This window comes from Muntiacus reevesi, chromosome 11, assembly GCF_963930625.1.
Source record: "Muntiacus reevesi chromosome 11, mMunRee1.1, whole genome shotgun sequence".
Classification (NCBI taxonomy): domain Eukaryota; kingdom Metazoa; phylum Chordata; class Mammalia; order Artiodactyla; family Cervidae; genus Muntiacus; species Muntiacus reevesi.
The window spans coordinates 44,640,194-44,668,023 of NC_089259.1; the positions used below are offsets into that span (position 1 = coordinate 44,640,194).

The following is a 27,830-nucleotide window of genomic DNA, read 5'->3' on the forward strand; positions in this document are numbered from 1 at the left end:
GATAGTGTAGAATGAGCTGTAGTAGGAGGTGAGAAGTAAGGAGGGAGTGGAGTGTTGATAGAAGAGAAAAGAGAGACCCATGTCAGGGCCAGGGATTTATAGATAATCTGGGCCTTAAAGGGACTTAATTGAACTCAAAGTGTTAGTAGTCAGGGTCAATTAAAGACCACCTTGTTTTAGTTTTGAACAAACAAAATTTAGTGTATAGGCCATAATCTGAAACCCCTTAACACTTTCTTTTATTACCTTAATACTTTTATTCATACTATTGATAATTGAGAGTGCTATTAATCAGCAAATTTTAATTGTAATTTGCATTTCACGACTGCTTTTTTTTTCTTTCTTTTTTTTTTTTTTTTTAAGATTCGGTTCTATGAACTGGTGAATCCATTAAGGAAGGAAATCTCTGAACTACAAGTGAAGAAGAATGACCTGGCGGAAGAGTTAAGTGCAAACAAAAGTCAACTGAAACAACTGACTGAGGTTTGTCTGATTTTGATCCCTGGTGGTAAGAGACTCCAAAGAGGTCTTAAGATTTGTGATAAGGAATATAAAAGTCAGTGATGGAAAAGTGGGACTTGAGCATGCTGACTGCTATGATTCTTCATAAGTAGTGGGAAGGAGATGAGACTGCAAATAGCCATCCTAAAGATTGATAGGGTACGTCCATGATACTGACCTGTAATCCCCAGCTTAGCGTTTTGTTCTTGTAATTCATTTCATTCTCAATTCTTCATTACAGATCTACCTCGTGGGTGATACGAAAGGGAGGCTGGTCCATTTATTAGTCATTTAGTCTCTTCATCAAATACAGTTACTGCCCCTAATATCTGTTCAGAGCACGTGCACTGATACTAGCATCCATCCCTGTGAGGCCAGGTGCCGACAGTGGTGAATACAAGAGTCTGCCCTTCCAGAGTTCAAATTCTAGTAAGGTGGAGTTAATACCTTGGATGAGATCTTGACACTCATTTTTTGTGTGACCTTGAACAAGTCATTTAGTGTCTCCTGCTCTGTCAAATGGAGAAAATAATCTTATTTTTCCATTCATTTCATTGACATGCCCACACTTCTGTTTCAAAGTGGAAATGTGATTTTTAGTAAACTTGCATATAAATAGCTGTTTTGTGTTCTACTTCAAGGGCAACTTTTACCAAAGATCTACTTTCCAGAAATAAATTATTGCAGTTTAATTTATATTCTGATGCTCTGATTTGCTGCACTATTAGTGCTGGATGAAATCTACTTCTGTTGTTAGTATAGAGCCTCTATTGCAGGCAAATGAAGGCTCAGTCTCCTTCTTCTGGTAGGCGCCCTGAAGTCATCAGGAGCGATGCCAGAGAGCCCTGCAGGGGTCTGTTGTGGTGGTTTTATTTCTGCTGCTAACCTGCCACATTGTTGTGCACATTTAGAAAGATAGCTCTTAATTTAAAAAAATCTGCATCCAGAGTCACAATAATAAAGGACAAAGTCAGAAGGCCTCCGTTTGTCTTCTGACTGATTTTGTAGTCTTGGGCAAGTCCTTTACTTCCTGTTGTCTCTGTTAAATGGCCGGGGTGGTGGCGGCGGTGGCACAGGGTCTGTCCGGGACAAGGCAGACGGATTTTCAGACTTGGTTCTGCAGCACGTTATGGTACCTCAGCATCCATCACGGACTTCTTGTATTTTAGAGGGAGTCTGGAAGAGCTTTCTATCCTCGTTTCTATCAAATCACCTCTTTTTAAATTTGCTTTTGACATTTGGGGATTCTATAAGTGATTTCTCCTGAACAAAGGATTCTTTGACCACCCCACCCCCCCCAAAAAAGTCCTGAATCTCTAAAATTATCATATTTTTACTGTGTGGTAAAGCAAGTCTCTCTACTCTCAAGGGTTAGTAATTATATCCCAGATTTTAGTTTGTTTCAACCTTACTAACACCTTTAGTGTTTTACTGACATGAAAGCATGGATAGTTAACACTGCTTTCATTCACAGGCTCCCTGAGTGTTTTTAGTGCACTAATAATTCTTAAACACAGAAACAGTTTTATTTGTGAACATCTTTGGGTTCTCCAGAAAAAACAAAACCGATAGGACATATAAATATTTATGGATAGAGATATATTTTAAGAAATTTGCTCACATAGTTATAGCAAACTGTGCAAACTTACGTGCATGTATGCTAAAGCACTTCAGTCATGTCCGACTCTTTGCACCCCTATGGACTGCAGCCCACCAGGCTCCTCTGTCCATGGGATTCTCCAGGCAAGGATACTGGAGTGGGTTGCCACACCCTCCTCCAGGGGATCTTCTAGACCCAGGGATCAAACCTACGTCTTTTACATCTCCTGCATTGGCCGGTGGGTTCTTTACCAATAGCGCCACCTGGGAAGCTCCTGTAGAGGCTTGGCGAGTCCCAAATCTTAACAGCGTAAGTTGGCAGCCTGGAAATTCAAGAGAAGGTTGCAGTTTGAGTCCACAGACTATCTGCTGACAAAATTCCTTGTTATTCAGTCTCAGTTTTACTAAGGCCTTAACTGGTTGGATGAGGCCCCCCACATTATGGGAGGTAAACTGCCATCCTCAAAGTCTACTGGTTTAAATGTTAATCTCAGCTTAAAAAATGCCTTCACAGAAACATCTAAAATAATGTTTGACAAAATATTTGGGTACCATGGTCTAACCAAGTTGACGTAAAAAATTAACCATCACAGAACCTTTCCATCTACGAGTTTGCTTCTTAAAGTTTTACCACCTTTCAGCTAAAAATACAATCCTATGTCTTAAAACTCTTCCTGAATTTCATACTATATAAAGGGAAAATTGAATCACGTTCAGGAAAAAACAGTTTAATAATGCCTTATCTCTATAATAAAAGGTCTTAGAAACTCAGAGAATATGGTTTAAACATAATGGAATTACTTTTGTATTGAAACCACCCTTAAAGTTAGATTTTCTGCTCTGTCAAGGGTCAATTACAGATCAACTTACCCAACACAAAGAAAACATAGAATGAATGTTTTTATTTTGTTTGTATTTTGTATTTTTATTTTTTGGCTACGCCATGTGGGATCTTAGTGAAATTTAGTTCCCTGACCGGGAATCGAACCTGTGCCCTCTGCAGTGGGAGTGCAGAGCCTTAACCACTGGACCACCAAGGAAGTCCCTAGACTGAATATTTTTACATGAAAAGTTAAACCAGCAAGGACTTTTTTTTTTTTAATAAGGGTATAGTGAATAAATGTTAATATTTAATGTTAAAAGACATTTTGTTTGGCACTGTTTTGTGGAGGTTTATTTTTTGAGGTAGTTTGTTAAATTATTTACTGCTTTGATATTTGGGGAGTTCATAGATACTAGTTTAAGTTTCAGCTCTGCAGTTTGATGATGGTGTGATGATCTCGGATAATGAACTGAGTCTTCTTTACTCCTCCCTTCAGTCCCCATGATAAAAATACGGATGAGAATATGTAACACCTCCCTCACTTACATGGTCATTATTATGATAATAAAATTCAGTCAATAAATATTCACTGTACATCTGTTATGTGCCAAGCATTGTTATAGGTATGTGGGGTACCTCAGTGAATAAGGCAAAGATCTCTGGCCTTGTGAAAATTATATTTTAAAAGGAGTGCAGGGAAACAAACAGTAAACATTGTATTAGAAAGGAAGCTCAAAGTAAGCTCTCAAATTTACAGACAGCAGAGTTTTTGAGGGGTAGAATACTGGTACCAGTAAGGCAAATTGGAGGACCATCTCAGAAGATAAGTAAACATGTGTTTTCTTTTGTACATCTCATAGCTTATGATCCCAAAATTAGCACATTCAAAATTGATTAGCAGCCCTAGAGAGTGTAATTTTTTTTCTGTTTTATTATGAAAGTTTTCAAGCTATAGATAACTAGAAAAAAATTTACAGGGAACACCTAATTTCTGCCTGGTAATTTATACTTCCCTTAGTTTATCCATCCACCAGTAATATTTATTTTATGAGAAATTGCCAGATTTTTTTTATGTATCAGTAGTTCCTTTATAATGTTGGGGAATATTTAGTTGTATGGATATATTCATTCTTCCTTGATGGGTTTTTGAGTTATTTCCACTTTGAACACATAAGTGAAGCTGCTGCAGACTTTTGAACATTGGCTTTGTGTGGACATACATTTTTGTTTTTGCTTAGGTAAAATTTAAGAGTGATATTTTTTACTTCTAGATTTCTATTTGTTGTTTATTATTTTTTTTATTGCTCTGGTATTTGTTTTTTCATTATGAGCATATTTTCCTTTATACCACTGAGAATAGTTAAAACCTCTACCTGAAAATCTTTCTCTGCCAATTCCAAAATCTGGGTCACCTCAGAGCTGGTTTTTGTTGATTGTCTTTTCTTTTAAGAATGGGTCACATTTTCCTGTTTCTTCAAAGGTCAAGTAGCTATTTAAATTGTTTATTTAAATCATAAAGTAAATGTAGATCTTAACAATACCACTGCTATGTTGTATAGACTGCATTTTGACAGTTACTGATGTTTTTGTTGTAGCAGGAATTTAACTGATTATACTCAAGCTGTATACTCTGTCTCTTGGGCAGCACCTGAAACTTCAGTTGAGTTTTTTTTTTTTTGGCCTAAGTAGGACTGCTTGGGTCTGTCCTACATATATGTTGTTCAGAGGTCAGCCAGATATTTGGGAGAGATTATCTACAGAATAGAGTTCCCCTTCTCTGTCTCTAGAATTCCCTCCTTACTTTAGAGCATCTGAGTTGTCCATACTCTGTTTTCTGATTCTTCAAGCTAGAAAGGTGAAGGATTTTCTCTTATACATTTGTCATCTAACTTGGCACGTGTGGTTAGGTCTGCCTTCCAGCTAAAAGGCTTTTTTTTTTAAAAGGAGACAAGAGGAAATTCACCCAGTGCTGTTCCATTCTTCCTCTTGTAGATTATATCCCTCCAGAATCTGCCTGATTGGGTCACTTTCTTGTGTGTTCAGGTGGTTGTTTTATATTCTGCCAGAATATGATATTGTATTGCCAATAGGGTTGGTCAGATGGGAACTTACAGATTCATCACCAGAAATGGAACCATCTTGCAATTTTGTCTGAAACACAAGTGAAGAAAAAGAAAATACATTCTGTGCATGTGAAATATTTGGCTTTGAAATCCACTGTTTTCTCTAAAAAGAAACTTGGCTTTGTTAGAGAGTCTTTCTCTCAACATTTTTAACTTTGTACTGACATGGGTGATGACTCATGATGCATTATTTGTTGTTGTTGCGTCGCTAAGCAGTGTCCAGCTCTTTGTGACCCCATGGGCTGCAGCACACCAGGCTTCCCTGTCCTTCACTGTCTCCTGGAGTTTGCTCACATTCACATCCATTGAGTCTGATGCTGTCTAACCAGCTTATCATCTGCCGCCCTCTTCTTCTTTTGCAATCTTTCCCAGCATCAGGTCTTTTCCATTGAGACAGCTTTTTGCATCAGGTGGTTGAAGTACTAGAGCTTCATCTTCAGTATCAGTCCTTCCAATGAATATTCAGGGTTGATCTCCTTTCGGATTGACTAGTTTTGATTTCCTTGCAGTCCAAAGGATTCTCAAGCACCACAATTTGAAAGCATCAATTCTTCGGCACTTAGCCTTCTTTATGGTCCAACTCTTATATCTGTACATGACTACTGGAAAACCATAGCTTTGACTATACAGACTTTTCTTGACAAAATGATGTCTTTGCTTTTTAATATACTGTCTAGGTTTCTAATAGGCATTATTAGGGAAAATAGTAAAAGTAAAATAAAATACATCACTAGACCTTGAACAAAATGTACAGTTTTGGACATTGTGACTTTGGTTGTTTGCACATCTTATTTATTAATAATTACTGAATTCCTTATATAGCTATAAAGTTCAGAGTTTAGAAACTAAAATCTGGTAATTGGGCAACCGAGTTTACTATCTGAGGACATACAGAGATTCAGTTCAGTTCGGTTCAGTTCAGTTCAGTCGCTCAGTTGTGTCCGACTCTTTGCGACCCCATGAATTGCAGCACGTGAGGCCTCCCTGTCCATCACAAACTCCTGGAGTTTACTCAAACCCATGTCCATTGAGTCAGTGATGCCATCCAGTCATCTCATCCTCTGTCGTCCCCTTCTCCTCCTGCCCCCAATCCCTCCCAGCATCAGGATCTTTTCCAATGAGTCAACTCTTCGCATGAGGTGGCCAAAGTGCTGGAGTTTCAGCTTCAGCTTCTTCCGATGAACACCCAGGACTGATCTCCTTTAGGATGGACTGGTTGGATCTCCATTAGGTGAGGATTGACTTGCAAGAGGATAAACTCAAGACAAACACAAGAAGGTAGTGTTATTTCATAAAACAGTTCAGTTCAGTCACTCAGTTGTGTCCGACTCTTGTGACCCCATGGACTGCAGCACGCCAGACTTCCCTGTCCATCGCCAACTCCCAGAGCTTACTCAAGCTCATGTTCGTTGAGTTGGTGATGCCACCCAACCATCTCATCCTCTGTTGTCCCTTTCTCCTCCTGCTTTCAGTCTTTCCCAGCATCAGGGTCTTTTCCAGTGAGTGAGTTCTTCACATCAGGTGGCCAAAGTGTTGGAGTTTCAGCTTCAGCATCAGTCCTTCCAATGAATATTCAGGACTGATCTCCTCTAAGATTCACTGGTTGGATGTCCTTGCAGTCCAAGGGACTCTCAAGAGGTTTCTCCAACACTGCGGTTCAAAAGCATCAGTTCTTGGTACTCAGCTTTCTAGAAAGAAACTCTCACATCCATACATGACTGCTGGAAAAACCCACCGATATGAGGTGAAAAACTGATTTAGAAATGTAGTAGAATGTGATTTTTTGACCTTTAAAAAATAGAACATAAAACAAGTAGTAAATTAATAGAAACTTAAAAGAGGGGGCAACAGTTGGCAAACATAAATGCCTCAGAAAAGACAGGATCATGACAGTCCCATGTGTACTAAGAGAAACTAAGATATTTGTTACTTATGTCTCTGAGTTTTGTAACTGGGAGTTAGGGAAACAAACTTTCCACTTTACTAAGACTTTGGGATTTTTTCCAAAATGGTCTTAATTTTCTTTACCACATGGTGGCAGTATATATCCATTGATTTCTGTAATCAGTTTTGGGCTACTCAAAAAACACTGTCATTGCCAGAGCTTTACTTATTTTCCTTTATATTTCTTATTTCAAATCTGTGTCCTTAAACCAATCATATACTGTGTCTTCCTAATAAAATTCAGTTGATCTATAACTGGAAGATAGAATTTTAAGAAACAAACTTTTCTGGCATAATATGCCAGATCAGAGGTGTCTCAGTTATTAGCCCTGATATCATAATTATACCTAACAGATACATTCAGAGATGTTAAAGCTTTACAAGTACACAGTTAGTTATGCTTTTATGCATACATTCTGCTACTTCATGGTAGATATGAGGTGAAAAACTGATTTAGAAGCGTAATAGAAAGTGATTTTTTGACTTTTAAAAAAGAAGTCACCAAGTTTAGTAGATTTCTTGAATTTTCTTTCAGTAATTTTTTCTACATCTTTAGTTACTTGGAAATAATATCTATTGTAGATACACTGGAAAATAAGGCTCATCTTTTACTTCAAGTTTAGAGTCTGTAAGTGTCAGTAACATAGTCTAATTATAGCATATTTTGAGCTGTTAGGTACGTGAGCTTGTGTATAGTACTTAGTGTTTTCATAAGTGCTGTACTTTTATTTTCTATTTATGAAATCTCTTTATAACAGGTCAGAATTCTGGTCCAGTTCATGTAGTTAAGCTATTTGCACCTGTTATGCTATTGCAGTTATTTTCAGCATGCTTCTTTCATTTCAAAAGAAATGAACGTTAATACTAATAGGGCATTAATGAGTCTCTGTGCATGACATTAAGTTTCATGTTGTTATTTAGTCCCAAAGCTGTGTCTGAATCTCTAGCTATCCCATGGACCACAGCTCTCAAGGCTCCTCTGTCCATGGGATTTCCCAGGCAAGAATACTGGAGTGAGTTGCTATTTCCTCCTCCAGGGATCTTCCCAGACCAGGGATCGAACGCACATCTCCTGCATTTGCAGGCAGATTCTTTATGACTGAACCACCTTTTCATAAGGAAATGATGAAATATTTTTCTCTTATGAGAACTTTAGTAACTAGGAAGCAAAAGTGTTTTGTTCAAGAGAACTTCCTTGTTTAGGAAACATAGTTACATTTGTTGAGAAAACTGCAAGATTACCTTGAGGCTCATCTAAAGTATTCATACGTGAATAATCCTGTCTTTATTTGAATGAAAATGAAGTATTTCATTAATGATACATACTTGTTATTCAGGTTTTTTTTCATTTCAGGGATTGTTTTAACTATTTGTTTTCTGAAGTTTCTTTTTTATCTTGCCCATTGATGAATTTAAAATTCCTTTGTTAGATACATGCTATGATGATACTCATCAGTTATAATTATTTTAGAGTATCTGACAAATTCATTAGTAAACAGTAGTAGTTTTCCCTCTCTACATTACATTTAAGTTGAATAAGCGCTGCTTAAAACTTAGTTTCCTAGATGCTTTGATAAGTTCTGATTTTGGTTTGAGATGAAGCTGAGAATCTCAATTTTAATAAACAGCCTACGATTTTATGGTGGCAAGTTCATGGACTGTGAACACAAGTCTCTTGTTGTTGTTTACTTATTGGGTTACAGAAACACTTTATATTCTTAATTACATTTAAATTTTTTATGTATTATTACTTCCATTAACTTTCAACATAATTAATATTTTTAATGTATTTATAACACCCCCGAATCTAATTCGCTGTAGTATTACTACTTTGGAGTTTCTACTTTGGGTTTAATTCCTCCTAGGGGATCTAAGATCCCATAAGCTACACAGGGCAGCCAGTAAATAAATTAATTAATTAAATTCAATGAAAAGTTTACAAAACTATCATGTATATACTTGGCCACATAGTAAAAGAAAAAATTTTAAGGACAGATTTAATAGTTCGTATTTTTATTTTAACTTAGTAGTGGTCATTTAAAGGGAACTGAAAATAAATTTGGAAATTAAGAAACATTTTTTTTTAGGTCAAAAGTAATAAACTAGAGAAACACTTTTTAGATCATAGAGTAAGTAAAAATAAGAAAACAGTGAAAACAAGAATATTTTACATCAAAATCTTATAGACACATTTAAAGCTGTGCCTGAGGAAAATCTATAGCCTTAAATTACCTTTATAATTAAAGAGAAGGATGATAAATAAAAGCATGTAGTAGTCCATTTTAGAAAGAAAGAAAAGAACAGTAAAAATAAGGAATTTGGAATTATTGGACATTAATTAATATTGCATGTAGCTCTGTGGTGACAGTCTTAAAAATTGAAAGAAATGTCCCAACAAAATGTAGATTACCACAATAAGTAGAAGTGGAGAACTTGAATAGAATTACCACAGAGGTATTACACAGTGAATTCATCACTAGTCATGTCTGACTCTTTGCGACCTCTTGGAATGCAGCACGCCAGGCTTCCCCTTCCTTCACCATCTCCCTGAGTTTGCTCAAACTCATGTCCATTGAGTCACTGATGCCATCTAACCATCTCATCCTCTGTTGCCCACTTCTCCTCCTGCGCTCAATCTTTCCCAGCATCAGGGACTTTTCCAGTGAGTCGGCTCTTCACATCAGGTAGCCAAAATTGGAGCTTCAGCTTCAGTATCTGTCCTTCCAATGAATATTCAGGGTTGATTTCCTTTAGGATTGACTGCTTTGATCTCCTTGCTGTCCAAGGGAAACAGTAAGTAAAGGTACATTATTGATGAAGTTACCAGGTTCGCCCGACTTCCCAGGTGAGACTGGCAGTAAAGAACCTGCCTGCCATGCAGGAGACATAAAAGATGCAGGTTCAATCCCTGGGTCAGGAAGAACCCCTGGAGAAGGGCTTGGCAACCCACTCCAGAATTCTTGCCTGAGAATCCTATGGACAGAAAAGCCTGGCAGGCTACAATCTATAGGATCATGAAGAGATAGACACAACTGAAATGACTTAGAGCGCACACTCCAGATCACAAATATATCACGCTGATAGGGTCAGTTGATTTCTATAAGGATAGCTGATTCCAGTTGATTAAACTATTGTTGTTTAGTCGCTAAGTTGTGTCTGACTGTTTGCAACCCCATGGACTAAAGCCTGCCGGGCTCCTCTGTCCATAGGATTTCTCAGGCAAGAGTACCGGAGTGGTTTGCCATTTCCTGCTCCAGGGGATCTTCCCTACCCAGGATCTAACCCACATCTCCTTCACTGGCAGACAGATTCTTTACCACTCTGTCAGCCAGGAGGCCCATAATTAAACTATACCAAACTAGTACTGAAAAAGATGGAAAACTCTGAGAAAGATGGTACAAAACACATCCATCAGCCACTTTTACTTACTACTAAAGTTGCTAAATGTTCAAAAATGAATTCTAGCATTTTATCAAAAAAATAGTGCTTTATATCTGATACAGTATATTTTAGGACAGAAAGGATAAACCATTGCATCAGCAAGTTAAAGATGAATAACCATTTAATTGTATCATTAAATGAGAAGAGATGATAAAATTCAGTGAACATTCCTAATAAAGAGACTAAGTATTTACTTTAAAAAAAAATGTTAGCAAAATACTTTATCCTAAATGGCAAAACAATAGAACTTTTTCTGTAAAAATCAGTAACTAGACACAGACTTGTGTTGCTTATTGTTATCTAACATGGTCTTGGCGGGCCCTAGCAGATGCACTAAGAAGGAAAAACTATCCATGTAAGATTTTGGAAGGAGATTAAATTTTTTTTCTATTAGAAACCACCTAAATTTAATGCAGAAATGTATAAATGATCAATAAGATTTCTTTAGGTTTAGAGAAATAACTGGTAGAGATGGACTTGGGGGAAAATAATTAACTCATGATGCAGATAGTAGGCTTATATGAAGAGGACTATTAAACTGTATTGTTGAACCTGGAAGCACCATGTCTTATGAGAAAAAGTCATAAAAGTAGCATTTTTTTCCATATTAATGCATTAATTAACTTCAGTTATTCTATATCCCAAGAATTTTCTGATTTTCTGTGTTTGATTTTTTGGTGGAAGACAGATAATTCTGTCCAAGGATTGGGCTTGGATAAGTAATTTTAGCTTATATGAAAAAGTAAGTGTTCTGAAATTGCCAAGAAAAATGTGATGGAAAAAATGTGTAAGGAAGGGGACGTTGAGATTCTGTTACTACCAAGATCCCACTTTATACTTCAAAGCTAAATGTAATATTGACATATAAACAAACATCAGTAGAACAAAATATAGAAATAGATCTAATTACTTACTACAATATTTGCCAACAAACGTCTGTCTAGCCGAAGCTATGGTTTTTCCAATAGTCATGTATGGATGTGAGAGTTGTACTGTAAAGAAAGCTGAGTGCCGAAGAATTGATGCTTTTGAACTGTAGTGTTGGAGAAGACTCTTGAGAGCCCGTTGGACTGCAAGGAGATCCAACCAGTCCATCCTAAAGGAAATCAGTCCTAAATATTCATTGGAAGGACTGATGCTGAAGCTGAAACTCCAATACTTTGGACACCTGATGCGAATAACTGACTCATTGGAAAAGACCCTGATGCTGGGAAAGAGTGAAGGCAGAAGGAGAAGGGGACGACAGAAGATGAGATGGTTGGATGGCATCACCAACTCGATGAACATGAATTTGAGTAAGCTCCGGGAGTTGGTGATGGACCGGGAGGCCTAGCGTGCTGCAGTCCATGGGGTCGCAAAGAGTCAGACACAACTGAGTGAGTGAACTGAACTGATTCACCACAATAGCTATAGTTCAATTCAGTTGAGAAAGAATGTTTTTTTAGTATAAGGGTCCTAGCACAAGTGGATGATACTCATCTGTTAAAAAAAAGGTGGTTGTCATGTTTTATACCATACACATATTAATTCTAGTTGGAATAAAAATTTTTAGAAGGAAACCTAAGCCATTACTTCAGCAATCATGCCAATTCTTAAATCAGGGTCCATGTCCCTCTAGGTGGAATGGGAAAAACACTATTTTCACTTCTCACTGAAATTTAGAGCTTCATTTATGAATATAAATGCCACAGTAGGTTTGTCACTGCCTAGAGCTCTGTCAGCATTAGAATTCAGGTATTTTCCTATCACAGTGCAGTTACCACAAATATCTTTAGAGATAAGGCTCATCACTATCCCAACCCTAGTGTAGTTGTTAGCCTCCTCACTAGATCTTATCTGTAATGCAGTAATGAAAAAAACGTCGTATGTCGGGCTTCCCCAGTGATCCAGTGGTTAAGAATTTGCCTTGCAATGCAAGGGACTCTGGTCTGATTAGTGGTCCGGAAGATCCTAAGTGCCTCCCAGCCTGGGAGGTACGACGGCTGACCCCACGCTCTAGAGGTTGTGAACTCCCCACAACTGAAGCCCTGGTGCTCTGCAACAAGAGAAGCCCGTACACCACAGTGAACATTACCTCCCGCTCACTGCAACCTGGGAAAGCCTGAGTGCAGCAACAAAGACCCAGCATGGCCAAAAAGTACATCTGTATTTGAAAATACAATAAAAGACTCAATTTTTTAAAAGAACATGTATAACTTTAAAAAATATTTCAGTAGTTTTACTGCAGTATACAATTAATACTTGAATGACATGGGGTGAAAATCTGCATAGACCTTCTAGTTAGCCCTCTGTACCAGCAATTCTGTGTTTGTGGATTCAACCAACCACAGATCGTGTAGTACTGTAGTATTTATTATTGAAAAATTTCGTCATGTAAGTGGACCTGCATAGTTCAAACCTGTTTGTTATTCAAGGGTCAGCTATAATTTGTTTCCTTTGTAATTCTGCATTGTTTTAATTTTTGATTTTAGAAACTTTAGTCTCCGAAGGGGTTCGCAAGACTCACCAGATTGCCAGTGGGGTCCAGGGCACAGAAAAGTCTTGAAAATTCCTAATTTATATGACTATTAGCAGTACTTCTCAAACTCTAATGTAAATACAAGTCACCCGGGGATCCTGTTAAAATGAAAACTGACAGAGTAGTTCTGGGTCGGGGCCTGAGACTATTCATTGTTAGGATGCCTCCATGTGCCCCTTCATGGATTGAACTATGAGAAGCTAAGTTTTGGATTGAGTTGTCCAATATAGTGGTCATGGCCACCAGGTGCTATTTAATTGAAATTCATGTTCTCAGTTTTACTAGCCACAGGTGGTTAATGACTAGCCTATTGAATGGTACAGATGTAGAACATTGTCATCATTGCAGAAAGTTCTACTGGACAATGTTGTTCTAGAGATTGGAGTAGTCTTAGCCAAGACAGAAAAACAAAAAGCTTTAAAAGAAAAAAACAAAAAGGAAGCCACAGGCAAAGTTTAATATTTAAAAGACACATTTGGTACAAAAATTGTAATGTAAATGATCCAGAGTTGGTATCAGCGCTGTTTAAAGCTCTTAGAAATTAACATGAAAAAGACAGCCCAATGGAAAAATAGAGAAAAACTATAAATAGACATTTCACAAAAAGTGCAGATCCAAATGTCCAGGTGCTCAAACTAACTAGCATTTTGGGAAATATTATACAATTAAAATAACAATGAGAACTCAGGTTGGCAAAAATGGAAAAGGTCTAATATCTATGTAGGTATAAGAGAAAAGATACAAACATTGCTGGTGGAAAAGTGAACTGCTGTAGTCTCTTGGAAAGATATCTTGACAACATCAGTTAAAATGAGAAGCATTCCTCAGCACAACAATCCCAGTGGTGCTCAAACCTTGTCCCATGGAGTAAAATACTAACTTGTAAGACTGTGTGCACAGGGAGGTTTGCTACAGCAGGTGCTGGAAGGGGAAAGGAAGGACAGGACACAATAAATTCTAGTCAATAAAACAACAAGAAAATGGTTACATAAACAATGTACAGTGTACACTAGAATTTTCTGCAGTCATTGACAAGAAAGAATTAGAGAATATCAGTTCTTTTAGGATTTACGCAAGGTACCTATCTTCCCATTTGTGTTGTTTTCATGAGTATATGAATATAGAGAAGAGGGAAAGATTCATGTTATTTAATATGAATTACCTGAGGATACAGATGGTATGTCAAAGAGAAGGAAGAAAGAGATCAAAAATATGAAATTTCCTTCTCTTTAACTAGTATGTATGATAGTTCCACAATATATATCAATCGCTCAGTCATGTCTGAGCAAGTAAGGATGTATGGTTCAACAACAGGTGATTTATTAATGGCAAAAGAAAGTCACCTTTGCTTTACTAGTAAATTATCATAGTTATTTTAAATACTTCAACAGTTTAAGTGTGCACAAAAAAATTTATATAAATAATTCTTAGTGACTCCATGGACTGTAGCCTGCCAGGCTCCTCTCTTTATGGAATTTTCCAGGCAAGAATACTGGAGTGATTTGCTATTTCCTACTACAGGGTATCTTCCCAACCCAGGTATCAAACCCACATATATTGGGTTTCCTGCATTGGCAGGCAGATTCTTTACCAGTGAACCCCCTTGGAAGTCCAAATTTTTCCCTTTAGAAAAGCTTAAACTTTTGTTTGAGCTTACATTTATTGAAAAGATATTGAAAACTATCATGTAATATATTGAAATTTTCATGTTTTTTTTAAACTTACTTTTAATACTTCAGTTTTGTCTTTTTTTTTTCCTAAGACTTTAAAGAAGTCTAAATTTTTTTGAAAAAGATTGTTTTTCTTGAGGATCTTAACAATAAGTAGTCTCTGGCAGCAAACAGATGGTTGTTTCTTAAAGGAACAGTCTTTAACAATCAAAGACTAATTAGGTTTCTTGTTTTTCAATATTTACTTGTTGAGAGTAGCTTATAGGCAATGTGAAACTTGTAAGAGTTCTGAGGAGTGAATTCTCATGTTCTCAGAATAGCTGTATATTCCGTTTCTACTTCTCTTAGCCAGTCTCTCTCTCCCCAGGCAAGAGATCACTTCATTTATTAAAGATTTATTTTGACTTGTAGGTTACCATTCTTTTCTCAGTTCCTGTGGTGTGAGAGACAAAAGATTTAAATGATGCTTAGAAATTGTATCTAAAGTATTCGCCTTTGGGTTTATGCAGCTGCTAATTGTTTAAAATATGCCTATTTAATTGAATCTTTGAATACATTTTTATTTTTGTGGAAAACATTTATTCAATGTTATCTTATCATGATTTTTATATGTTTTAAGGAATAATTGTAGTAATTATTTTAAAGGAAGGGAGTCTAAAATTAACTATGAATTATGCATGTGCCATATTTTAACCTGTAAAATTTGCAGTTAAAGTTGTTTTTTTTTTAACAGCCTGGATTTGGGCAGTAGATAATATTAACATCCAGTCAATGGTTTTATAGGTTCCATGGATAGAATCTGTAAAAATCAGGAACTTGAAGTTAAGAAAGGAATGAACTATTTATGAATTCAAGAACCTGAATTCTAGCCCTATCTCTACTCAATCTGGAATCCAGGACAAAAACACTTAACCCCTCCAGGCCTTAGTGTTCTTATCTTGGAAATAAGAGGATAGTAACAGATTATCTCCAGTGTTTCTTTCATCTCTGAAATTCTCTAATTGTGTCCTGCTCAGCTGCTGTTGTTTGGAAATAAAGAGTCTGGGTGGAGGAGAGACCTCATTTTAAATATAAAAGCTTTTACAGTTGATAACTTTGCCAAAACACTGTGTAACATAATTTTTTTTGTTTTTATATGGAACAGCAGAGGAACACGTAGAGTGAAAAACTAAATGTTTCTTCCATCATGCCCTCTTCCCTTGCGCTGTGACTCTCACGTGAATGTCTCCCTGTCCATTCCTAAGACCAGCATCCCTGCAGAACTTCTCCCCAGTTCTGGTTTTCTTGGTTGAAGCCTCTTGCTTTACTTTTTTAAAGCTTTTTAAAATTTTTCTTTAATAAAGAAATTGTGACTGACTTTTTACACAGAGTATACATGTTTAACCACTATCCAGACTAAGAAATGGAAGCTCCTTTCATGCAGCTTTTCTCAAAATCTTTGAGAAAATATTGGTTCATATACATTGCATTGATATCATTGTTTCAACTGAGGGTTTTTCTTTTCTTTTTTTTTTTGCAGATGATGATAATCTTTCGTTTCAGTTAGGAAACCAATTTATTAATCCTTAATTGTTAAAGTCACTTTTTCTACAACTTGAGCTTGTTGTCTTAAATGCTAGTGCTGTATAGTTCTTTATATATCAACATTACTTGACTCTGCAAGCATTTCCAGTGTAACTACTATGTGAGGTTCCTGGGTGTAACCAGAGATCCGACAGGATTTCAGGGAACTTCAGAGTGGGTGTGTAGAAAACTGAGGGTTATAGACAAGACAAGAAACGTGCAGCCACAATTACTTTTTTCAGGCTAGAGGTAGCCTTGTATTATTTCCTATCATGAATAATTTAGGAGATGGAAAAAATGACATTAAGCCCAGCAATCAAAATCAGTTCCACTCTAGATATGGAGGAAACCTGCAAACAGTGAAATCTTCTCAGTGACCTGGATTGTCCTTGATATTCCTGTGCAGTTTTTTTTTCTTTATTGAAACAGGACACTGAGACTTGCTGTTAACCAAACCTGTTTACTTTTTATTTAGACATTTTCTGTTAGAAAGAGTTGTTGATTGGAAATTTTATGTTTTCTTTTTTACGTTTGAAAAAATTAAGTTTTTTACTTCTTTGAATTCAGTCAATTTAATATCCTGGTTTGCTCCTTCTCTTCCAATTTTTGTTGTTGTTCAGTTGCTCAGTCGTGTCCAACTCTTTGCGACCCCATGGACTGCAGCATGCCAGGCTTCCCTGCCCTTCACCATCTCCCGGAACTTGCTCAAACTCGTGTCCATTGTGTTGGTGATGCCATCCAATCATCTTGTCCTCTGTCATCCCCTTCTCCTGCCTTGTATCTTTCCCAGCATCAGGGTCTTTTCCAATGAGTCAGCTCTTCACATCAGGTGGCCAAAGTGTTGAAGCTTCAGCATCAGTTCTTCCAAGGAATATTCAGGACTGATTTCTTTTAGGATTGACTGATTTAATCTCCTTGCAGTCCAAGGGACTCTCAAAAGTCTTCTCCAACACTGCAATTCAAAGCATCAATTCTTCGGTGCTCAGCCTTCTTTATGGTCCAGCTCTCACATCTGTATGTGACTACTGGAAAAATCATAGCTTTGACTATCTTTAGCCTTAGCCTTAAAGTTTTCTTCCTCTTGTCAGTCTTCTTTCTCTTGTCGATTTTCTTTCTCTTGTTTGTGTTCTTTCTCTTGTCAGTGTTCCCTGCTTCCTCCCTGTCTTTTTATTGAAACTGCCTGACAGAATCTCAACTCGTGATTTTTCTACCTGAGTGCTACTGAAGAAAATCACAGAGGCAGTAACACAGCTGTAAGTTTACAGTTACCGACTTCGAATGGACCCACATGATTGTGCTGTAATTCATTTTTTTTTTCTAGTTTTCCCCTTTCTCACAGCAGTTATTTTAGGCATTCAACACTTCATATTTCCAGCTTTCAGCTTTCCTTCTCTCTCTCAGCTGAATGGTGTTTCATGCCACAGAGAAAATATAAATCTTCAGATGAGAACTGCCACAGTTTCTTGCCACAAACCTATTTACATTTGTACTGTTTCTGTTTTGTTTGTTCTTACTGTTTGTGGTGGCAAGAGACTTGCTTTTAAAGAGTAGAAAATCGTATGCCTCCAGAAACCAAGAGATAATATAAAACCTGTGAAGCAGTAGGGTAAGAAGTGGTTCTGTGGCTTGCTGAGAACTGATAGGAGCTACCTGAAGACATCCAAATGCAAGTTTTTAATACTCTTTTGTCAGCTGGAGCAAAGCCTGCCTTGATGAGCATGCCTGCTGGGCTAAGACTAGAGAAAATGGAGCCCCCTCAGGGGCTTTATCCCAACCTTCACCATGCCTATCTTCTCCAGTATCAGTACCTCTTTTTCTATTCTTTCGTATCCATTTTTAGATATTCTCAAGCTTATCCCATTTTTGGAACCTTTCATTTATCCCTATTTTCTTCTCTAAGTACTCTACTTTCTCTGCTTTTAAACTGAAGGGAGAATTGTCTACTGCTCTGGTGTTCGACAGATTTCAGTTGGAGTCTTTACCATACTGTCCGTGAGCTCTCAGGGTCTTATCCTCTCCAAGCCTACTTTCTTCAACCAAAGATGAAGTGAGGATAATGTTAATAATATGCCCAGCCGTAGAGTTAAGTATTAAATGAAAGAATGTAGGTATACTATTCACAGCACCAAAGCGGTCATAGTGAGTCCTCTGCTCACATACACCTGCGTCAGCCCCCGGCAGTCTGCCTTCCGTTCCCGTCCCTGAAGCCCTGTTGTGTTGTTTGTGGGTTTTGTCCCCCGTTGTCACTGGTACCCCTGACAGCCTTGCCTCCTCAAAGCAGTTCTTCTTTGGATGTCCCTGCCACACACCCCAGGCTCACGCTCTGCTTCTGTGAATCCTCCCTCGGGTTCCTTCGACTCTGTCCTTTCCCCACCCTTTAAATGCTTATCTTCTTCAGCATTCTGTCTCCATCTTTGTACAGTTGAGCTGTCAGTTTGGCTGGAATCTCTCTGGTAGCCAAAGCAAAGGAAGAACATTGTGATGATATTAATGTATAGTTCATGATCATTTACTATGTGTTAGGCATTTTTATAAGCGCTTTACATGTATCACTTGATATAACCTGCACAGCAACTCCATGCGGTCGAGGAGGTAGAATAGAGCAGTGGACTGCTGAGAGGTAAACCTGCTCCAAGTGCTGCTGCAGGTAATTCAGTTCTAGGCAGATGAATTCTGGAGATCTCTTTCCTAACCAGAACAGTGTACGTTCTCCCTCAGACAGATGATTAGTAATGTTTAGAAAGGTGAAAACATTCTTCAGGAAACTACAGCATCTTCTGGGACATAGATCTGAAGTGGCATGTGTGGTGATTCTTTGGAAGAGATGAGAAGGTTTCCTCAGCTATGATCTGCTAATAAATACCTCTTAGTAACATTTCATTCTCATGGAGAACGTCAGTGCAGAATACTATAATATATTACCAACGCAGAACACACCCAGTGTCATTTTTCCACGATTACATTTTTCAAATAGCCATCTGATAGAAATTTGGAGCTAACATTTCACAGTCAGGCCTAATAGTTTAAAAGGGACATGAACAGTGTCTTAGTCTTTTTTGTATCTACAGTATATAGCCCAGGACCAGTCAGGCCTAATAGTTTAAAAGGGACAAAAACACTGTCTTACTCATCTTTGTATCTACAGTATCTAGCCCAAGACCAGTCACTTAGAAATAGTTGAGTCAGTCTGTGACCTGCATGTGACCGCACTGAGCTCGTCAGCTCCTTAAAAAAGAATGACTTGGGACAGGATGTATTTCACGTGACAGGTTCTGGGGGTAGAACTGATGATCGCTTGCAAGATCTGCTGAGTTCAGAGGGTCAGAAGAAGTAGGAACTCCATCCCTGTGTCCTGCTTCTCCTCTCCATTTCCATATTCATGTTTTTCTTTGTATTTATTTCATTCTTACTGTACACCAAGTCCTGTATAAAGTAATAGGGATCCAGTGGTGAACAAGATAAAGTCCCTGCCCTTAAGATGTTTACACTCTGGTGTGAAAAAACTGATTTGATAATACACTAAGATCAGTACTCTGAAGGGAGTGTTGAATAGTATTCGGCTCTTCAGGCAGTGAGAACAGGTTAGAGGAAGCAGTGTGTTCAGAGAACCTCAGATCTTTATTAGGGTTGGAGGTGAAATGTGAATGTGAGAAATGGTGAGAAATGAGGCTCACGGGAAGCAGGGCCAAGTGTGTATTTAAGGTTTGTACTTCCACTCCTCTTCCACATCTCTGCAGTCCCTTTCTACTAGTTTGATGAGTACGAGGAAACTCAATGTAGAAATGTATTCCAGGCGCCATAAAACTCCTTTTTTGCTGAATACCACAACGGAGACTGCACAATTAATCTTTTCAGTAACTATTTTTCATTATGAATGTTTGATATTCATGTGACTCTTTGCCTGTCATTGTGAACTCTTCAAGAACAGGGACAGTGTTTCATTCATTTCTGTGTCTTTAGCATCTAGTAGTAACTCAATAAATGTTGAAAATTTCATTCACATTTGTAGTCATTTTATGTGTTATACTATTCACCAAAACATAGTTGTCCTATTTTTCTATGAAAAACAGAGTTCAAGTTTTAAACAAATGAACTTATAGACTACTCAGTGAGTTTAAGATTACCTGTCTTTGAGTAAGGAAAAATTACTAAATAGAAAAATAGAGGATTTTTTAAAATTACAAAGATACAGTTCAGCGAAAGAATGCAATACGGAATTTGGTCAAGTATGTTTAGTTTGAATGGTTTGTTACTGTTTTTGATCTATAGACTTATGAGGAAGATCGCAGAAACTACTCTGAGCTTCAAATTAGATGTCAACGTTTGGCCTTAGAATTAGCAGACACGAAACAGTTAATTCAGCAAGGTGACTACCGTCAAGAGAACTATGATAAAGTTAAGAGGTAAGTAGTTAAAATGTCTACATTACTTGTTCTCTTTTTTGGCATGCCTCAGTCACTTGAATTCTTACCATCACCATCATTAATGCTATTTTATTTCTCTTTCTTCTGTTTCCATAGTTTTTTCTTTTCTAAAATGTCATATAGTTGGAACCATACCATACGGAACCTTTTCAGATTGGCTTCTTTGACTTAGTTATATACATTTAAGTTTCCTCCATATCTCTTCATGGCTTGATAGATCATTTGAATAATGAGTAGTATTCTATTGAATAGTACTCACTGAATAATAATATTCCATTGAATGATGAGTAATATTCCACTGTCAAGATGTAACCACAGTTTACTTATCCATTCACCTGCTGAAGGACATCTTAGTTGCTTCCAAGTTTTGGCAGTTAGGAATAAGGCTGATATAAAAATTCATGTGCCAATTTTTATATGAACATAAATTTTCAACTCCTCTGGGTAAATACCAAAGAGTGTGAACATACTTGTATGGTAAGAGTATGTTTAATTTTGTAAGAAACCAGCCAAGTGTCTGTCCCAAAGTATCTGTACACCATTTTGCATTTTCACCAGCAATGAATTAGAGTTCCTGTTGCTCCACACCCTTGCCAGTGTTCGTTATCAGTGTTCTGGATTTTACACTGTAATAGGTGTATAGTCATATCTCATTGCTTTAATTTGCATTTCTCTGATGGCAGGTGATATGGAACATCTTTTCATGTACTTAGTCGCCATATGTATATCTACCTTGGTGAGGTGTCTGTTAAAGTCTTTGGCTTATATTTTAATTGGGTTGTTTGTTTTCTTACTGTGAATTTTAAGAGTTCTTTGTATATTTTGGATAATAGTCCTTTGTTTATCAGATACATCTTTGGGAAATATTTTCTCCCAGTCTGTGCCATGTCTTCTTATTCTCTTGACATATACCTTATTCTTTATTGTATGAAAGCATGTAGTTTTAGCAGCTTGGTGAGTTTAGATTGTATTTTTAAATCAGTTGTTTTTATTTTATTTAGAAGTTGCTTTTGCCTTTTTAAATGTGATAGGAAACCAGGGAAATCCTATGTGTATAAATATTTTTGAACTCTTACTTGATTATTTTTATTTTAGGGAGTGAATGTAAGTACTTTGCAGTTTTATCTAAAGTTTTTTCAGCTATTTCTTTTCAACAAAAGGCACATACACTTTCAAGAAAATGATGCTTTCTGAGGATATGTTTCCCATTGTGTTGCTGCTAAATAGCTATACTATATAATTTTCCTTTTGCTGGAATAGACTAATGAACCACTACTCTTGAGAAATCTGTATGCAGGTCAGGAAGCAACAGTTAGAACTGTACATGGAACAACAGACTAGTTCCAAATAGGAAAAGGAGTCCGTCAAGGCTGTGTATTGTCACCCTGCTTATTTAATTTATATGCAGAGTACATCATGAGAAACATTGGGCTGGAAGAAATACAAGCTGAAATCAAGATTGCTGGGAGAAATATCAACAACCTCAGATATGCAGACGACACCACCCTTATGGCAGAAAGTGAAGAGGAACTAAAAAGCCTCTTGGTGAAAGTGAAAGAGGAGAGTGAAAAAGTTGACTTAAAGCTTATCATTCAGAAAACTAAGATCATGGCATCTGGTCCCATCGCTTGATGGGAAATAGATGGGGAAACAGTGTGGAAACAATATCAGACTTTATTTTTCTGGGCTCCAAAATCACTGCAGATGGTGATTACAGCCATGAAATTAAAAGGTGCTTACTCCTTGGAAGAAAAGTTATGACCAACCTAGATAGCATATTAAAAAGCAGAGACATTACTTGGCCAACAAAAGTCTCTAGCCAAGGCTATGGTTTTTCCAGTAGTCATGTATCGATGTGAGAGTTGGACAGTGAAGAAAGCTGAGCGCCGAAGAATTGATGCTTTTGAACTGTGGTGTTGGAGAAGACTCTTGGGAGTCCCTTGGACTGCAAGGAGGTCCAACCAGTTCATCCTAAAGGAGATCAGTCCTGGGTGTTCACTGGAAGGAGTGATGCTGAAGCTGAAACTCCAATACTTTGGTCACCTCATGCGAAGAGTTGACTCATTGAAAAAGACCCTAATCCTGGGAAGGATTGGGGGCAGGAGGTGAAGGGGACAACAGAGGATGAGATGGCTGGATGGCATCACCGACTTGATGGACATGGGTTTGGGTAGACTGAGCAAGTGAACTAAACTGAACTGAATTTAGCTATATGCCCTTAGGAAATCTCTAATTATTCTAAGCTGAAGTTTTGTCATTTGTGAGTTGGTGCTAATACAAAAACTACGCTGTATAAATTTAGAAGATTGAATAATTTTTATGAAAATATATATGTGTGCATATATACACATATGTAGAGAGAGATTATTCTAGTTGTTCACTGCTATGTCTACTTGTACCTAAAATAATTCTTGAACCATTGTAGTCACTCAGTGAGTGTTTGTTAAATGGATGAATGCTTTATAAACTGTAAAACACCGTAAGTAAATTTGCAAGGATTTGGGAATATAACATTGGTACTCCTACTGCCAGCATGACTGACATGCAGTGTGTGTTACTATGTATGTATTGTTATCATAATGTAGTGATTGTTAGAGCTTGAAATCCATGACAGCTGTACCTTTGGGTTCTCAAATAAAGCTAGATTTAAAAGAATCATTTCAAAATGAAGTAAATTGCGATGATAAGATGATACTTTGAGTTGGTGTTTTGATGATCTCTCAGGGCTTCCCTTGTGGCTCAGCTGGTGAAGAATCCGCCTACAACGTGGGAGACCTGGGTTCGATCCATAGGTTGGGAAGATCTCCTGGAGAAGGGAAAGACTACCCACTCCAGTATTCAGGGCTGGAGAATTCCATAGACTTGTACTGCCTGTGGGGCCATAGAGTCAGACACGACTGAGTGACTTTTACTTTCTGCCACTATAAACCTATAGCAACAGTAGGTAAAATATGAAAGGAGAAAACTGAAAGGCATAGTCATCAGAATAATCCAGAGTGGCCATGAAAGGATGGGTGAGTGAACCGAGATGAGCCCATGAGTTGATAATTCTTTATGGTGAGTGATGAAAACAGTGAGTGGGGTGGGGAGGTGTCTCATTTTATCATCTTTATATATTTATATATGTTTTCTATAATGAGAATCTAAGAAATAAGAATATAATAAACATCATCATGTACTGGAAATGGAACAGGAAAACAACCAAGCAAGGGTGGCTCAAGCTGAGAATCCTTTGGTTTGCTCAATAGAAAGAATGGATTTTTAAAAATTGGTCTGATCACAAAAATATAAACTGGGAGGAAAAATCACTTTAATGTCCTTGATAAATTCTCACAAATGTACAAAAGAGAACAGGTATGTGGAGATTAGCTGCATCATTATTAGAAAGAATTCAAATGCTTTTTGACAGCAGCATGGAAAACAGATTATAAAAAAAAAGAAAATAGATTGTAATTTATTTCTATAATGTAATTCTGTGTAACAATTAAAATAATTAAATTAGATCTGAATATATATATTTGCTCACTCAGTCGCTTCAGTCATGTCCAACTCTCTGCGACCCCATGAACTGTAGCCCACCAGGCTCCTCTGTCCATGGGATTCTCCAGGCAGGAATACTGGAGTGAGTTGTCATTTCCTTCTCCAGGAGATCTTCCCGACCCAGGGATCAAACCCATGTCTCTATATCTCCTGCATTGGCAGGCGGGTTCTTTACCTCTAGTGCCACCTGGGAAGCCCCTAACGTATACATGGATAAGTCAAATACATTTAATTTTAAGAAGCAAAATGCATATGCCCATCTTTCTTTTTTACACTAAAAAATCATAGCAAAAGTCATTACCTTGTGAGAATAAAAACATTTGTATGTAAAGACGTAAAATACTTAACATGAACCAGAATGTTAATACTAATAGTCATCTTTAGTTAGTGGGTTTATGGGTGATTGCTATTTTTTAACTTGTGCTTTGCTCAAGTATAAATACACTATTTTGTTAAGCAGAAAAAATCTCAGAAGTCATCTTTCTAAATGAGTTATTGAAAATCTAATGAAAAGAAAAACAATTTTTAATAGCGCTCCCCATGGAAACACCAGGAGAGTGTAAACGGCAAAGGAATTGATTCTGACTATAGTGGACAAGTTAAGAAATAGTAATCTGTTTCTCTGCTCATTTTTTAAGATACCTGTTTGTAGTTTTGGTCCAATTCTTAGTTTTGCTGTGTTGGGAAAAGAGCTGATCTGAGAATGGAAGTTAGAATCTCTGGGTAATCATGAACAATTTGTGAATGAAGCAGTCACAAAAATGCCTGCCTGTGTATCAGGAACACAATCTGAGTAATGAGTGAGGGGTTTTTGAGCCTGACAACTGAAAGCCTAGAGCCATGTTTAAATTCTTTAGAAGTTTTGACTTCCAGATTAGATTGAAAATGATTAGTGAAAAGACCCCAGAGTATATCTTTAAAAGTTTTATTGTTTACTTTTGTCAGTGTAGCTTACATATTTATTTTTTACAGATAATAAATTTATATTTATCTGAGCAAGATCTCAGAGAGTCTCCTAAATTTGAAAAACAAATTCTTTTTTTTTTCACAGAATGACACTGAAGTATCTCTGTTCAGTTTCCTGAAATATAATCAACCCTTTTAAAATGCTTGTTATAAAAAGAGATGTAGAATTTGCATATGTACTTGAGTTCTAGTTTAATAAAAATAAATGTATTTGAATTTTATAGTGAGCGTGATGCATTTGAACAGGAAGCAACTGACTTAAGGAGAAAATATGAAATACTTGAAGCCTCTCACATAACTCAAGCTAAAGAAAGAAATGAATTATCAAAAGAGGTAAGCTTATAGAGTCATTTGTTTGTGTGTTCGTTTTTATTTATTTATTTGACTGCGTTGAGTCTTCATTGAGGCACGCAGAATCTTTATTGTGTGATGGCTATGCGGGATCTTTGTCCGTCGCATGTGGAGTCTTAGTTCCCTGACCAGGGATTGGTCCTACATCCCTGCACTGCAGGGTGGATTCTTTAACCACTGGACCGCCAGAGAAATCCCGAGTTACTTGTTTTTTATTGTACAGTGATTGTGGACATAGCCCAGGGCAAGAGTTGTGAGAGGCAAATTGTTTCTTTTTTGATGTAGTTGCTGGAAAGAAGGGACTTCTTGGTAGCTCTGTTTGGATGGAAAATTTCATGGTAAGAATTGGCCTCTTTATGTGTTGAGCACAAGCACAAATGAAAGAGATAATTCAGTAAACCTTGAAAAGTAGGATGACGTTGCCCTGGACACTCTCTCTCTGCCTGCGTGCAGGTGGCCACGTTACGACAGACTGTGACTTTGCTGCAGAAGGATAAAGACTATCTCAGCCGCCAAAACACGGAGCTCAGTGTGCGCCGTGCCCACGAGGAGGGTCGTCTGGAAAGACTGCAAGCTCAACTTGAAGAAACCAAAAAGGCCAGGGAAGAGATGTATGAAAAATACGTAGCATCCAGGCAAGGCTTACATTATTTTCCATATAAATAGATATAAATCAAACCATCTTCTTTGAGGGAACTCCTGGCTTTGGGGACAAATAATGATTTGTTGATAAGGTTTATAGGATAATGTTAAGATAATTGTTTTTGTTTCTTCACAAGATACTCATATTCTGATTTTTTTTCTTAAGACATTTTGTTTTTTTCCAAAAGCCTGTTTCTGTTACATAGGGATATATATACACTGTTACTGTTTTTATTTATTTTTTTCTTATAATCTTTTTGGCTCCCAATAACTAAGATCTCTATTTAAGTGTTTTAAGAAAGTATTTATATACTTTCATATATTTAGTGTTAGTCGCTCAGTCATGTCCCCATGGACTGTAGACTGCCAGGCTCCTCTGTCCATGGGATTTCCCAGCATAGGTTGCCATTTCCTACTCCAGGGGATCTTCCTGACCCAGAGATAGAACCCAGGACTCCTGCATTGCAGACAGATTCTTTACCATATATTTATATGCCTCATATATATCTCTTCAGAAGGTATTTATTTTATCAGCATTTTTGTGAGCATTTCAAAAACTAAAATTCTAGATTTTATCCTTAAGACTTCTTATATTCATAACATTTTTCTCAGCTTGTGATATTTTTCATCAGTTTGTGCTTCTGCTAATACCCTATGTAATACTTTGTGACTTTGCTAAGAGATCACAGTGACTGTGGTTGTTGTGCTTAGAAGGAAAGTTTTTGTAAAGAGTCCACGAGGGTCTTTTGTTTTTTTTTTTAAGATTGTTCCCTAATATGCACCACATCAGATAATTATTTCTAAATGAAGTACATTCCACAATGCATTGGTTTTAAAGTCTTTGGCCATATGCATTAAAAACTATTAGTAAAATATTTTTGAAGGTGAGTAATCATCCAACATGAACTAACATTTTTTATAGTGATTAAGCCTTTGCGGCAATATGTTTAATAGGAAATCTTAGATGGAACTACTTTGAAACGGTATTTTTAGGAATTATAAAACTTTATATCTAATACTGTTTTTTTAAGGAACATTGTATGTAGAGCATATTTCATGTAAGGTATTAAAATCTTACATAAAGGGCAAAGACATTTCTTTTACAAAAAAAATAATAATAATGGATATTCCTTTTGACTCCTTTCAGAGACCATTATAAAACAGAATATGAAAATAAACTACGTGATGAACTGGAACAGATCAAATTGAAAACTAATCAAGAAATCGATCAACTCCGAAGTGCCTCTCGGGAAATGTATGAACGGGAAAACAGGTAAAAAAAAAAGAAAAGTAGGACATTTCTGTGATATTTTATTGGTGTTTGAAGCTTATAGTTTTATTGAAATTAAACTTTAGTTCATGATGTAATGTCTTTTTTAATATGTTAAAGTTTGTCATAAATCTAAATCTAAGTATAATGGAATATTAAAGTTCTCAGGCCTTTGATAACTAGCTTACAACAGGGTTTGTCAGACATTAGGCCTGTTTATTCTGTTATTCCTATTATCTTTTTATTACCCTGTTAACTTGTCCTTTTGCCTTTATTAAGGACAGAAATGAAAAGGAAATTAGAATTAAGAGATATTAGTTCTTCCAGTAACATGCCAGTGATTTCTCCAGGAAATTTCAAAGACTGGAATAATAATAAGAATTATTGCCTATGCCTCATTTAGCTGCTGGACCTAAAAGAAATCATATTTTTAGATAATCTTAAAGAAGGATAGG

At 37.0% G+C, this 27,830-nt stretch overlaps 1 protein-coding gene and 1 non-coding gene across 3 annotated transcripts in view; one reads left to right on the forward strand and one right to left on the reverse strand.

Annotated features, from left to right (window-relative positions):
* PIBF1 (progesterone immunomodulatory binding factor 1) overlaps positions 1 to 27,830 on the forward strand; it is a 217,917-nt gene that overhangs the window by 20,993 nt on the left and 169,094 nt on the right. For both annotated transcript variants that reach the window (XM_065901893.1, XM_065901894.1), the window contains exons 5-9: positions 364 to 483; positions 20,452 to 20,585; positions 25,337 to 25,445; positions 25,917 to 26,098; positions 27,253 to 27,378. In XM_065901893.1, coding sequence (XP_065757965.1) covers positions 364 to 483; positions 20,452 to 20,585; positions 25,337 to 25,445; positions 25,917 to 26,098; positions 27,253 to 27,378 — 671 coding nt within the window. The remainder of the gene's footprint in view (positions 1 to 363; positions 484 to 20,451; positions 20,586 to 25,336; positions 25,446 to 25,916; positions 26,099 to 27,252; positions 27,379 to 27,830) is intronic.
* On the reverse strand, positions 3,068 to 3,140 carry TRNAG-CCC (transfer RNA glycine (anticodon CCC)). Its single transcript has one exon. It is a non-coding gene; the product is annotated as a tRNA-Gly (tRNA).